Source organism: Equus asinus, chromosome 3, assembly GCF_041296235.1.
Source record: "Equus asinus isolate D_3611 breed Donkey chromosome 3, EquAss-T2T_v2, whole genome shotgun sequence".
In the NCBI taxonomy this organism is placed as follows: Eukaryota; Metazoa; Chordata; class Mammalia; order Perissodactyla; family Equidae; genus Equus; species Equus asinus.
The window spans coordinates 156,918,368-156,932,811 of NC_091792.1; the positions used below are offsets into that span (position 1 = coordinate 156,918,368).

Here is a 14,444-nt window from a genome sequence, read left to right on the forward strand (position 1 = left end):
TCATTAAACAAACGCCCTATTCCCATAGAAATTTATCTCTGACCCCCAGATCCTTCTGTTTAGCTTTTAGTCCAACAGCATCATTATTTGCATAAATGGACACCCTTTCCCAGCAAAGTCAGAGTGTTCAAATAACAGGGACTTACTGTTGGATGTGTTTAACTGAGCCGAGCATGGCAAGGCAACACTTCGCTTCAGGATGAAAAAAAAACCAAAGCAAAAAAGAATAAAGTCTGGTCCCAATTTTCCTATAAAAAGATCACTTCAAAGACTGTTTTTTAGTTGTTGTAACTTATGAAAAATATATTAAAACCATTCTTTGATATGCAAGACAAATCTGATTTATCTTATTTGTCTTAATCTACAGAGCAAGAATTTTTAATCTGGGGAACATGGAGCATCAAGGAGACCGCGGATCAAATTCAGGAGGCCCCCCCGACGCGGGTGAATAAAATCATACCCTTGTTTCCACTGACCCATAACTGACTTAGCCTTTCCTTCCATTCTGAACACAGGCCACAAATTTCAGTGCTGTGAGCAGAACCTGTGACTGTGTCGTCAGAAGAAAGCACAGATTTATAGCACGTTATAGCTGCTGCAAATAGTTCAAAATATTTATATTCACCACTACTTTAAAATTAGGATAACAAGGGGCCGGCCCGGCGGCATAGTGGTTAAGTTCGCATCTGTGCTTCAGTGGCCTGGGGTTTGCAGGTTCGGATCCTGGTGGTGGACCAGCACCACTCATCAAACCACGTTGTGGTGGCATCCCATATAAAACAGGGGAAGACTGGCACAGACGTTAGCTCAGGGCCAATCTTCCTCACACATACACACAAAAGAATTATGATTAACAATTAGATAATAATACATCCTATTATCAAATGTGTTGAAGAAGGGTATATATTACGATTTGTTTTTATTATATTTTGAGAATTCTATTTAAACATAATACATTTCCTTTAATCTTAAGTATTTCCTTTTATACTTTTAATAACATTATTCAAAATAGGGGTCCACGTTTCACCAGGTGCCATCAGAGGTCCACGGATCAAAACTGCTTAAGAACCTCTGCTGACCAGAAACATATTCACTGGCAAAAAAATGTCTGATGACTTCTTGAGATAGACACAAAGAACATCACACTTAGGAGAATGAGCCTTGATGAGTCACTAACGGGAAACTTTTCGTGGGCAGCCCTAAGAGAAATGGGGACAAGCATCTCTGAGGCGGCTCTCCTTCACCCCTCTGAGCTCAGGGCCCTTACCCTGCCTGGCTGGGGATGCCCAGGACCCCTCTGGAGAGCAAGCGGTCTTCCTTCCTTCCCTGGCAGTTTTCAACTGTGGAGACTTTTTTCCAACACTGTTGAAACCAGGCCTCCGCGGTCAGGATGAAGTAAGAAGGGTGGGGATGCTCTATGCTCCCCGGGAGAGTCATCTACCTTGTAACAGAAGCTCTGTGGAGACAGAGTGCAAACCGACCACAGCAAATTCTCAAAGGTGAAGAAAAGAGACAAGAACCATGCACAAAAGGAAAAAAAAGGAGGGGAAAAGTCAAACCACGGAATTGGAGAAGATTTGCAAGTCATGTACCTGATAAAGGACTTTTATCTAGAAAATATAAAGAACTCTTACAACTCAATAATAAAAACCCAGTTTTTAAAATGGGCAAAGGATCCAAATAGACATTTCACCAAAGAAGATCTACAGATGGCCAACAGGCACATGAAGACATGCTCAACACCAGCTGTCAGCGGGGAAACGCAAATCAAATCCCCAAGCAGATATCACTCCACACCCACTAGCATGACTAGGATCGAAAGACAGAAAATGACGCGTTGGCAAGGATGTGGAGAAACTGGACCCGCGTACACGGCTGGTGGGAATGGAAAATAGTGCAGCCACATGGGAAGTTCCTCAATCGGTTAAACACGGAGTTATCCCTCGACCTAGTGATTTCACTCCTAGGACTCAACCCAAGAGAAATGGAAACTTAGGCCCACGCAAAAACTTGCACATGCGTGTTCACAGCAGCATTATTCGTAATAGCCAAAAAGCAGAATCAACCCAAATGCCCAACAACTAAAGACTAGATAAATATAAGCTGGTATATCTCTGCAGTGGGATATTAGTGAGCCATAAAAAGGAGCGAGGGACTCATACACATGGCGACCTGGATGAGCCTCGGAAACGTGATGCTAAGTGAAGAAGCCAGCCACAGAGGACCACACGCGGTATGACTCCATTGTGTGAAATGTCCAAATCAGGCAAATCCAGAGAGACGGGAAGTAGATTAGCGTTGCTGGGACCTTGGGGGAGGGGAAAATGGGGAGCATGAGGCTCCTTTTGGGGATGACTAAAATGTTCTAAAATTGATTGTGGTGATGCTTGCACAAATCTGTGAATATACAAAAAATCAAAGACAAGCATGATTTGAATGGGTAAATTATATGGTGTTGAATTACAGCAATACACTGTTATATAAGAGAAAAAAGCCCCCTTCACCCAAACCTGCCCCGGGGCTGGTCTCTGCACACCGCAGCGTCCCACCTCAGGCCCCTGCATAGGCGCTTTCCCTCTATGGACAACTGTCCCCTTGTCTGTGCCCACGTACTCTCTGCCCTTCGAGGCCTCAGGCCCAGCTCAGGGGTCTCCTCCCTGCCGGCCTCCCCTGACCACCCCTGTCTCGGGTCCAACAGCTCCTTCTCCCTCTGACGACGTGTCAGGCGCTGGTGGGGCAATCCGTCCCCGCTGGGATTTCACGGGGCCTCATAAGGAACAGCCCTCTTCCCCGCCGAGAGACAGACAGGCATCAGGCAGACAGACAGCATGACACGAGCTCTACTACTGGAAAACCTGGGTCATGGATGTGGCTTACGTGTGGGGCATCTGTGGGCTGGCAGAAACGGCTGGCGAGCTGCCGTGGCCCCTGCAGGGGCGTCCTAGAAGGGACGCGGGGTCTGAATGAAGAGGGACCCCAAAGCCAGCCTGTGGGCTCCCATCTCTCCCAGCTTGCCCAGGGAGGCCCAGAATGCTGGGGCCAGACCCTGTTTCCACCCTCCCTCTCACTCTCCCTGACCACCCACGCTGGCTGCTGTCGGCCCCCAGCCTGCCACATGCTCTCTCAGGAAGAATCTGTGGAATGACCGAAGGACAGAACTTCTGACACATGTGGCTCATGGATGAGGGGGTGGGTGAGTGGATGGATGGCTGGGAGGATGAGTGGATGGATGGGAGGGTTACTGGATGGATGGATGGATGGATGGATGGATGGATGGATGGGTGGGAGGATGGATGGATGGGTGGGTGGGAGGGTGAGTGGATCAATAGAATTTATGTTACTCTAAATTTCAAAAAGTAGATAAAATGAATAGATTTTCCCCTAGGTGAGGCCCTCAACACACCCTTTTTCTATGGATCAACAGCCCTGGAATGGAAAAGCTCAAGAAAGGCTTTCCTGCACTGGCCTAGACTCACATTCCTAGAAATAAAGACAGTATTACAGAAAGGGCCTTCACCACCATCTGATTCTTGCCCCAAGCAGCTGAGGAAACAGAGACCCCAGGAGGCAGTATGACACGCCCAGGCCCCAGGGCATGCCTCCTCCTCAGAGCCAGCAAGGGCTGTGTCTCACCTCTCCCAGATGCTGTGCATCATGTTGGTATTCAGGTCCATGAACACAGTGTAACAGTCATTCTTCACGGACACCAGGCGGCTGCTCCTGGCCTCCGTGCGTCTCCTTGGCCTGAGGCGAAACCTCAAGGTGATAGCCTTGGTGGTGGCCGTCTTCTCGGTGTCCTCCTGGGCCTCCTCAGTGGGCCGGATGCTGTAGCGGTGGTAACTGAGACCTGGAATCGTGGTCAGCACATGCAGGCGGTATGCAGACGGCATCCCCTGGACCTACAGGGCCGGCAGGACAGGAGGAGACAGCGGATTTCAGGGCCAGAAGACACCTCAGTCTCCCCAGCAACCTCTGACTCGCATACCTCCTAGATGGGGTGCTCACTACCCACTGATGCAATAGGGTGTTTCCACCACTGACTGTGCTGAGCTTCCCCCCACTGCATCCGCCCTGTTCAACAGGATCCAGCCACAGCCTCGTCTCCCTCCCCTGCCTCCCTCAATCCTTTAGGGCCAGATCACAAAGCACCCTTCCTCCCCAACACTCCTGCCATTTCCTGCCTCTGAGCCTTTGCTCATGCTGTTCCCTCTACCTGGAGAGCGTTTTCTTGGGAGGGGTGCCTTTGTCCCCCAATCCTCCAACTTCCCCCTGGAAGGACGTTTTCAGGTAAACCCTCCCGGCCTCTCCCCAGCTCCTTTCACTTGCTTTAGGGAGAGGGTTGGGCGGGGCCCCTGGGCACTTGAGGCGGGGCCCCCTCACTCTCTAGGGAGAGCACGCAGTCTCTGATCCCCTGTGGGAGGCCTTCTGGAGACGCCCATTTAGCAAACCCACGATTGCTGCACACTCTCTCCCACCCAGCCGTTATCTGAAAACAGCAGACTTCTCGTCCCACCCGCCCCATCCTGCTAGAGGTGATTTTCCTCCATCACAGTCACCATCGTCGGTCACATTCTGTATTTTCTTACCGTGTTTCCTGCCTGTCCCCACCTTCCACCCCCTAGGACATGAGCTCCTGAGGGCAGGGACGTCTGTCTGTTTGGTTGTTATGGGATCCCCAGTGCCTACAGCAGGGCCTGACACGCAGTAGGAACTCCAGAAATATTTAAGTGAATTTACTCTTCCTCAGTGTTGCATTTGGATAGGGGAGGGGTGCTATGTGCTGGGTCTGCTCAAACCTGCACCCCTCCCTTTGTCAGATGAACACCTCCTTCTTCTGGCTCAGCTGAGGGCTGCTGCCCTGTCGCCCCGGCTCACCACTCCACACCTTGTGTCCATTTCAGTGTCTGCTCCCATGACCTCACATGACACTCTTGTCCAGGGACCCAGCCCCCAGCCCAGGGCCAGAAGCAGAATAGGCGTTCAGGAGTGTTTGCTGAACGACTGACTGATGGCAGCACCTCCCCCACTTCTCCAAGGACGGGTTGGCCAGGTGAGAGGTAGGGTGCCCTCTGGAACGCATGCCGGCTCCAGGCCGTGGAAGGAGATGACAAGGGAGAGGACACTTAGGCTGGTGTCTGGGTGTTGCAGAAAGAGGCAGATTGGGTCCAGCCCCCCAACATTAGCACCTCCAAAAACCAGCCCTTTAAGCCTCCTGAAGGCCTTTCCCGTGCAAAAGTGGAAATTCACATCAGAATATACCAATATTCCTGAAAGGGCATAAGGGGGAACCCCCTCTGCAGGCAGACCACGCCAAGACCCTCTGGGGAGGGGAGAGGAGAAAGGGACTTCTGGCCACGTCAGATGCTCGAAGCCCCGGGTGCGTGCCCTGGATGGGTCCCGCTGACCCTCAGTGGACATGTGCCCGACACAGCCGTCCCTGTGGCGAGGGAGGGTCGTCACAGGTCCACAACCACATCTCGCACTCCTGGGAGAGCAGGGTCAGCAAGCTGCACGGGCACCTCCAGCAGGCTCCAGGGCCATACCTGTGCAGGCACGGGCTGGCCTGACTCGTCTGTGACGCTGGCACTGGAGAAGCCCACAGTCAGGGTGACGATGGTGGTGACCGTCCAGGCCAGGGGGTTGTAGACCACAGCAAAGTGTCCCCCGGGTTGTGGGCCTGCACACAGACAGCAGGCTTTACTTGCAGCCACTGGACTCACTCAACACACCGGGTGCCCCTGGAGAGCGGAGGTTCCACATGCTCCTCACACGCTTCTCCAGCAGCCCCGCTTGACTGATGAAGAAACTGAAGCCCAGAGAGGTAGAGTCGGCTGCCCAAGGTGACCCAGCTTCCGAGGCCTGGCTCCAAAGCTTTGACTGCTGCACATTGTGAGGGACCAGAGAATTCTCCAGAGCCTGGGGGTCAAGTCCAATCACCTACCCTGGCATTTGATGCCCCTGCGATGCAGACCTGATTCCCTCCCATTCCATCCTCCACCCTCTGTGCCCCGAGCTCTGACCACGTCTGACGACTCATGGATCCCTGAACACATCACACACTCTCTAGCCCCCGAGCCTCTGCCCAGGCTGTTCCTTTGGCTGGAATGCCTCTCCTGGTCTTCTCCACTCAGCCCTTGCGCGGGAAAGCCGCCCCGTAAGCTCATGGGAGTGGACCGCCCCAGCTGGCAGTGAAGTGAGACCCCAGGTTCTAGCTCTCTTTCTCGGACTGTCTCCCCTACCCGACCGCAGTCCCTGTGTGCAGGGGCCCTGTCCTCTGCACCCCTGGTCCCCAGGGCCCTTCCAGAGCCTGGAGGTCGGATGAGACTGCACGCAGACCCAGAGGCAAGAGGAGCAGGTCTGCCGAGCTGCGAGGCCAGAGGTGAGAAGTGCACAGTGACGCAGGGCAGGCTGGTGTGGGGGCCTGGGGAAGCCCTGTGCAGAGTAAGAGCTCCTGCACACACAGGGACACGACCTGTCCAGATTTGTCCAGGACTCTCCGGGTTTGGGACCCACTAGGCCCCAGGCAAACTGGTACGATCCTCACTCTACACACGCGAAACCCTCACATACAAAGAGGCCGGCCCAGTGGCTGCGCTGATGTGATTTACAGCCAAGCTGAGCTCAGGAGGGAGTGAGGGGAGCCAGGCTGGGACCTGGTCTCTGAGGAACTGCATCCTCTCTGCAGAGTGGGCAGTGCACGGCTAACAGTTTGAATCCCTGCTCTGCTCCTTCCTACCTGTGTGACCCTGGGCAAGTCCACAACCTCTCTGTTTCTGCCTGGGTCCTCAGCTATAAAGTGAGGACAACAGCAGTTCCTAGCTTACAGAGCGTTGGCAAGGCATTACGTTAAACATGCATGAAGAGAACTTAACAAATGCCCAAATGGTGGTGGCAGCTATTACTCACTCTAACGTCAACCCTTCCTCCGGTCTCGGAGAGGAAACAGAGGCTCAGAAAGGGGACGGCACCTGCCCGAGGTCAGGCCGAGGGTCGGGCACATGACGGATGTGGCCTCAGAGTCTGAAGCTCAGGTGGTCCAGGCCCCTCTGCAGACTCCTCAGGCCCCCCTCTCAGAAGAGGGCCAGCGCCCCCCGCAGGGGCGTCTCTCACCTGAGTGGAGCCGGGTCCCGTCCAGGGCGATGGAGGCCATCAGCTTCTGCACGCCCTGCAGCCCCGTGTGCAGGCTCTCCACATACATCTCTGTCATCTCGGGGGTGTGAGTCCCAGTGATGCCATCGTGGTGCTGCACCTGCAGCCCCCACCGGAGCGGGGCAAGAAGCGGGTCAGCACCTGCCTCTGAAAAGCGCCTGCTGGGCCCCTGGCACCCTCTGGGCGCTGGCTCTCATTCCCGTGCCCGGGTGCCAGTGGAGAAGGCGGGCGTCCTCCCTCTCTACAGAGGAGGGAACTGAGGACCAGAGAGGCTGACGAACTTGCCCACCCTTTTCTGACCTAATGGAAACCCCTGACCCGAGTCCTCTGCCTTGAGCAGACAACAGACTTGTGGAAGGGACCCCCCACCGCCCGCTGCTTCACCTGCATGACCCAGTCTTCCCATAAGTGCTGCTGGTCCCCTGCAGGCACGCTCCACACGGGCCGTTCACGCCTCTCTGCACCGAGCTAGGGGCAGGATTACCTCTTCTTCACCGAAGGGAAACCGAGGCTCCACAAGGGGAAGCCACTTGGCCCAGCCACTCTGATGGACTTTACGGTCAACCCGTCTCACCCCCAACACAGTGACAAGTTCTGCCAGCCCTTCCCTGTAGGCGGCCGTACACATGTCACGGCCACTGTGGCCACTTGCCAGCCGGGTGTTGAGGACAAGTTATAGGACTTGGGTCTCAGTTTTCCCACCCGCACAGGAGGGGACAAGAGGAGATGGAAACTAACGAACAGTCGCCTTTGTGGCAGCCCCCGCTAAGCGGGTTCTATACACTATCACATTCGATTATCCCACCACCAACATGGGTGGGCACGTGCTTCTCATTGTGCAGGGAGAAAGAAAGTCATCTGCCTGAGGCCACACAGCTGAGCTGAAATTCGAATCCAGGCAGGTGGACACCAATGCCGCTCTACTTTGCCCTCTACCCACTGGGGGAACGGGGCTCTAGGTTGTGGAAGCCGCCAGCTGGATGCTGTCTGACTGTGGCCCTGGCCTTGGCCCCACTTCCCCATGCAGGGGCCTCATGAGGAAGGGTGACCTCACTGTTCTCTTCGGTGAAGTGGCCCTCGGGTGCCCAGGGCTGGGAGGGTTTGTGAGCCTGGGGACGGAGAAGCACTCTGCACAGGAGGTGCCAATCCTGCACTGTGGCTGAGGGGCGGGGCGTTACCTCAGACACCGCCCAGCGGAGCTGTCGCAGCTGCTGCAGGGCCCAGGCCGGGTCCAGGGGTCGGAGGGGGGCCGGCCACATGAACCGTGTGAACATGGACTCCCCAGCGTACAAGAGGGCGCTGGCTCGCCTCGCCAGCCCCTTGAGCCCACTATGGGATGAGTAGAAGCCGGTCCAGGCCTCAAACGCTTCTGCAAGACAAGGGCGGGCAGTAGACATGAGAACCCTGCACAGCGAGCCAGCCAGGCCCTGGCCACCAGGACCTGAGACAGCTGGGGGCAGAGAGAGGTGGGGTCTGCCTGGGGCACCCAGGGAGGCAGCCCAGGTCAGTGATCCTGCCCCAGCCAGGCCAGGCCCTACCTGGGGCTCCTGGGAGGGGCTGGGGCAGGTGGGAGGATCAGGGAGGGCCGAGACAGGCCTGGGTGGGCGGGGTGCTCAAGGAGTGTGATGGGAGACAAGAGCCAGGGGCGAACCTGGGGAACCTGGATCAGCCCTGTGAGCAAAGGGCCTGGGGGACCTCGGGGAGGGGAGAGAACAAGATGAGGGCCTGGTGGGCAAGAACGGAGAAGGGCCCTGACTCCTGGCAGAGGCTTTTGAACGTGACTCTGTGGGCAGTGGGGAGTCCCCGGACAGGTCTGCATTTCAGCGGGGTGCCTCTGGGAGCCCAGGGAGGACGGATGGGAGGGGGCGATGGGAGCTGAGAGCCCCCAGGAGCGGCTGTCCTGACCCTGGACAGAGAGGATGAGGCCTGGTGGAGGCAGCGGTGGGAGGAGGGAGGGCACCCGCCCCGTAGCTGCGTCTGACAAAGGGGCTCACTGGTCTCCACTGTTCCCGCCTCCTGCCTGCTCCAAGGACTAGGCCGTGCCTCCATTCCCTGTTGCACAGGACCTGGAGGATTCTCCAGACCAGGAGGGGTAGCCACGTGGCTCCGGGGGCCAGAGAGACCAGGTCCCCCAAAGCTCCATCGCCACGCTGAGCGTCCACATCAGCCAGGGGCACTCCACAGCCCAAGCTCCGAGCACAGCACCAGCCGGGCCTAGAGCACCCCCAAACGCCCAGTGTCGTCTTCCCCTCAGCTGGCCAGTCTCCCAGAAAATAGCGTGTCCTCCAGGAGACCTCGATGAAGCCACGCCCAGCTAAGCGCCCCACGTGACGACGCCATAGCCCCACCCCCTAGAGGTAGCCACGCCCACATGGACGTGTCCCCTCCTACCTCAACGTAACCCCGCCCACATCGATGTAGCCCCTCCCACCTCCACGGTAGCCAGCCTGCCACCAAAGTGATCCCATCCGCAGTGTCCTGAGAGCTGCGCAGCTCCAGCCTGACACCGCGCAGTTGAGAGACCTCGACCCTGAGGGGCAAGTCCTACTCAGGTCACGGGTGAGGCAGGACAGTGTCCCTCCTGGAACCAGCCCTGCAGCTGGGGTCCACCCTGGCATCTCTTTGGAAAGAGAAGAAATTGGTAGAAGGGATGTGGTCGCTGCCGAGCCTTCTCAGGGGCGTCCCTCCATCCTCCTGAGAACCCACTTCATTGACGACGAAACCTGGGCTCGGAAAGGGGGCTTTTCCTTTCCATCACTTGCCCAAAGCCACATAGCCCGTGAGGGGAGGAGCCGTGATCCAAACCCGGGTGTGCGTCTGAATCACTGCCTGGGGCCAGCCCTCCCCCTGTAGCTGCTGGTCAGTGGGGGAAGGCAGGGCGCAGGCCCCAGGCAGGCCTGGCTCCAGACATCCTGGCCTCCGTTAAGTGTTCAGCCAGGGGATGCCCTCCAAGCGTGGATCTCCTACCTGTGCGATGGGGCTAAACACACATCTCCTCTCTCCCTTCCAAAACCACCTCTCCGACTGAATGAGCCCGTGCACGCAAGCTGGTGCTGGGCAGAGCTGACTGGGACACAGGGGCTGCGTTCGGGGCCCTGAGCTGTCCTGGGCCCTGGTGACCTGGCCCCTTTCCCCCCCTAACCCCCACAGCCCCTGGCCTTCTCCTTCTGAGCAAAGGCAGAGCAGGACAACATGGACCCTCCAAGGGCTCTGCATCTTATGCAGTAAATATGTTAGATGGTTCGACAGTTTAGCCAACACTGTTCCCAACCGATGCCCCTGAGGCAGGGCCTGGGCGTGGGGTCGGGGGGCTTTTCCTGCCTCCTCCAGCTCTCAGCGTCGTGCTGTGCTTGGTCTAATTCCCGCCTGGATTGGCAGACAGTGGAGGCGGGGTCCACAGGGGTCTCAGCAGCAGGGGGCTCAGCCTGGGAGGAGTGCTGGTGCTCGGCTGGCTTCGTGGCACCCTGCAGGCCCTGCATTAGCCTCCTCGGCCCGGGCTGCACGGCTGACGTCCAGGGCAGAGAAGACATCGGCATTACTATCAGCTACATCTGCTGAGCCTTCCTCTGGACCAGGCACTAGGCTCAGAGCTTTTCTTGTCTCTTCATTTTTACAACTCGATGGACTAAGCACCGTTACTGTCCCCACTGTACTGAGAAAGGACAGTTCCGCAACTTGCACGCGGCCAGGAAGTAGGCAGGCCGACTCCACATCTGGCCCCTTTAACCCTTAGACTGTGCTGTCTGCAGCCAGCACAGACCTGGCCTCGAGGACACAGACATGAAGAAGCTGAGGTCCCCTAACCAAGACTATGTACTACCAGAAAGGAAACTGGGGGCTCTGGGAACACGGAGGAGCCACCTGGTCTAGCCCTAATATGAGGAAAGGCTTCCTGGAGGAGGTGACGTTACAACCTATATAGGACTTAAGAAGGAAGACAAGGTGGAAGAGGGTTACTCCTGGCAGAGAGCCCTGCACTGTGAAGGCATGGAGGCTGGAACTGACTGTGGGCCATGGGGAGAGTTGGACCTGGGGGAGCCGGGCCGTGTGTGGCAGCTGGGATGACTAGGCGGGACAGGTAGGTCGGGGCAGGGCTCGTCTCTGTCCCAGTGCCCCTCATGGGCTCAAAGTGCAAGGCTAAGCAGACATCAGGGGTGCAGAGGCTACCTGGCACCAAATCGCCACTCCCCACGCCCAGAGACTCGTACCTGAGGAGTAGGGCAGGAAGTCTTGGTGGTCACGGACAGGCCAGGTGAGATTGAGAACGTGCAAGGCATGAAAGTAGTCGCTCAGTGTGGCGTACTCGGCGGAGACGCCGCCCACGTTCCTGTTGATGTGGTCCAGCAGGAGGTCCATGTTGGTGAACTGCACCGAGGCGTTGAAGAACTGCTCGTCGCACCCCTGCGGGCCGGGCACAGAAGCAACCCCTGTCCTTCCAGGGCCCATCATCACCCCCACCAGCCTCCCCTCGCTCTCTGGGGCGGCTGGTGAAGGCCCCAAAGAGCTCCCATAGCTGAATCCTCTGGACGTTTCATGATTCCTTTTTTTAATCACGTTGCACATTTTCTCCCCATACCCGTGTGGACCTTTTGAGCACCTTCACCCAACTGCCCCGCCCCCACCTCTGGCGACCACAAATCTGATCTCTTTTCTGTGAGTTTGAGGTTTTTTAGATCCCACATGTAAGTGAGATCACACAGTATTCGTCTTCTTCTGTCTGATTTATTTTACTCCTGGGGAGTTTCTTACAGCCCATCAGTATTACTGCTTATCAATATCATTAATATAATAATACAATAATTATTAATGACTGATAATAGCCATGACTCAAATTTACTGACCTTGACCTCATCTTCAAAAAGACAGTCAAAGTAAAAAACCCGATGAATTCCAGGAAACACACAAGCTACCAAGACTGAATCATGAAGAAATGGAAAATATGAGCGGACTGATTAGTAGTGAGGAGATTGTAAGGAGTTGGTAATAAAAACCGCCCAAAAGCAACAGTCCAGGTCCCCACACATTCACTGGTGAGTTCTCCGGAACATGTAAACGCGATTTAATATCAATCTTTCTCAAACTCTGCCAAAAGTAGAAGAGGAGGGAAGAGTTCCAAGTTCATTTTACGAGGTCAGTTTACCCTGATACCAAAGCCAGGAAAGGACGCCACAAGAAAAGAGAATGACAGAGGTGGGAGGGGGAGCAAAATGGGTGAAGGGAGTCAAAAGGTACGAATGTCCAGTTATAGGATAAATGAGTCCTGGGGTGTCAGGCACAGCATGGTGAATCTAGTTAATAATACCGTATTGCATATTTGAAAGACGCTAAACAAGTAGATCCTAAAAGTTCTCATTACAAGAAAAAATGTGTTTGTAACTATGTGTGGTGATGGATGATAAGCAGACTTCTTGTGGTGATCGTTTCGCAATATATACAAATATCTGATCACTATGTCGTACACCTGAAACTAATATGATGTTATATGTCGATTACATGTCAATAAAAAAAGAGAGCTTCTGGATAAAACAACAAAGTTCCCCCCGAATAGTCACAGTAATTCCAAATTATCCTTGTGGGAATTTTGCCATGCAGAGTGACACAGGAAATAGAGTTACAGTGAGAATCCACGTAAGGGTCGGGGGTCTGGCCTGGAGGAGGCAATGTCTTAAGTTTGGCCTGAGATCACCGCGAGTCCAGCTGAGGTTGTTCAAATGCGTTGCGTGTGCACCCCACATCTTGGCCCCCACCTAACGCCCAGACGGCTCCCAGTGCACATATTAAACATCTGAACTGGCGATCCCCGGGCCGCCAAAGCAGAAAGTGCTCACTTCACCATGCGCCCCAGGGCCAGCCCCCTCCTTAGGTTTTGATAGGTGACCCTGCAAGATTTGTCCAGAGATTAAAAATCTGCAGTTCCTGGTTCCCAGGAACTCTCCACCTGACTCTCACGGACAAAACAGACAGGAAGAAGGCAAGTTCTCTTAGCTTCTGATGGGTGACCCAGCAAGATTTGTCCTGTGAGAAGCCAGTGTGATGTGACCTCCGGAATTCATCAGCTCTCAGGCTGGAGAAAGAGGTGAAGCCCTAAGATGTGTTCTATTCACCGTTCTTATGGATTTGGTTGCGAGCTCACAACAAACAGTGGGAGGACGGATAGCATAATGAACAGCGGTACCACACCGTCACTGCTGGAGGGACCCCTGAGCTAATGCACCCCAGAGGAACTGCCCTCTTCCCAGTGAAGGGTCCTGAGTAAGAGCCGGCAGCAGGGCGTGACTAGGGCCCCCGGGCGTGCCAACAGCCGTGTCCTCAAAAGGGGCCCCGGAATAACACACTGACCAGGCACACCCACATTTGTGAACCCTGCAGGACTCCCCTGGGGCAGCTGCGTGCTGCCCAGAGGGCGAGGGCACGGGATGACGTTTGGGGCTTTTGTGATCTGGACACAAGATGTCGTGGGCAGCTGTTTCTGTCTTCCTTTTGCAAACATCACATTCTAGTTTGAACTGTCGAGAACATCAATATATTGTTTCTTTATTTCCTACATATACTTTAAGTTATGCCCCAAGCCTCATAAACAGTAACGTATATTTATAATATTTTGATTTAATGTCACACCAACGGGCCTACTGACCTAATGTATAGAGTTTTACTGGTTTTTTAAAAAAAATTTCTTAATATCTGCACCTATACAAAAAAGCCATAATAAATAAAAACAGACAAAAAAAAAAAACCCTAAAATGTCATTAAAAAAAAAAGTCAAGAGTTAAGAAGGCAGGCTGTAGAGCCCACCTACTGGGATCTGAACCCAAATTCCACCCCTTCCCAGCCATGTGGCCTCAGGCTGATTCCTTAAGCTCTCTGGTTCTCAGTTCTCTCACCTGTAAAATGGAATGCCAGTAGCGCCTGCCTCCTAGGCCCAGTGGGGCAGATGAAAAGGATAAGACAAGTGCATCCCATAGAACAGTGCCTGGTGCACAGCAGGTACTCAACAAAGGTCAGCAATGATGTTGATGAGGACAACGACGTGGACGCCTGGGTACTGGACCCTGGGGGCCACCTCCTCTCACTTAACCTCAAAGCCAGCCCATGATCAGGTCCTGTCATTATCCTCACTTGACAGATGAGGAAACTGAGGCTCAGAGGGCTCTAAGTCACACGCCCACACGGTAGGGAGCCAGGCTTCGCGCCCAGGCCTTGGCCCTCAACACTGTGATGGGACAAGGAGAGCTGGGTGGAAGCTGGAGGCTGGCACGGGCGAGGGCGAGGGGTCGTGTTACAGGTGGGAGAGCCTG

The 14,444-nt window shown here is 54.9% G+C and overlaps 1 protein-coding gene across 2 annotated transcripts in view; it reads right to left on the bottom strand.

Moving 5' to 3' along the window:
* MAN2B2 (mannosidase alpha class 2B member 2) overlaps positions 1–14,444 on the bottom strand; it is a 40,554-nt gene that overhangs the window by 12,648 nt on the left and 13,462 nt on the right. The window contains exons 7-11 of one of the 2 annotated variants that reach the window (XM_044767861.2): positions 11,358–11,550; positions 8,328–8,518; positions 7,111–7,249; positions 5,544–5,677; positions 3,634–3,893 (exon numbers count right to left, since the gene is read on the bottom strand). In XM_044767861.2, the coding sequence (XP_044623796.1) occupies positions 3,634–3,893; positions 5,544–5,677; positions 7,111–7,249; positions 8,328–8,518; positions 11,358–11,550 (917 nt within the window). Of the gene's footprint in view, positions 1–3,633; positions 3,900–5,543; positions 5,678–7,110; positions 7,250–8,327; positions 8,519–11,357; positions 11,551–14,444 lie in introns of both variants that reach the window. The other variant, XM_044767860.2, reaches the window with a different exon arrangement.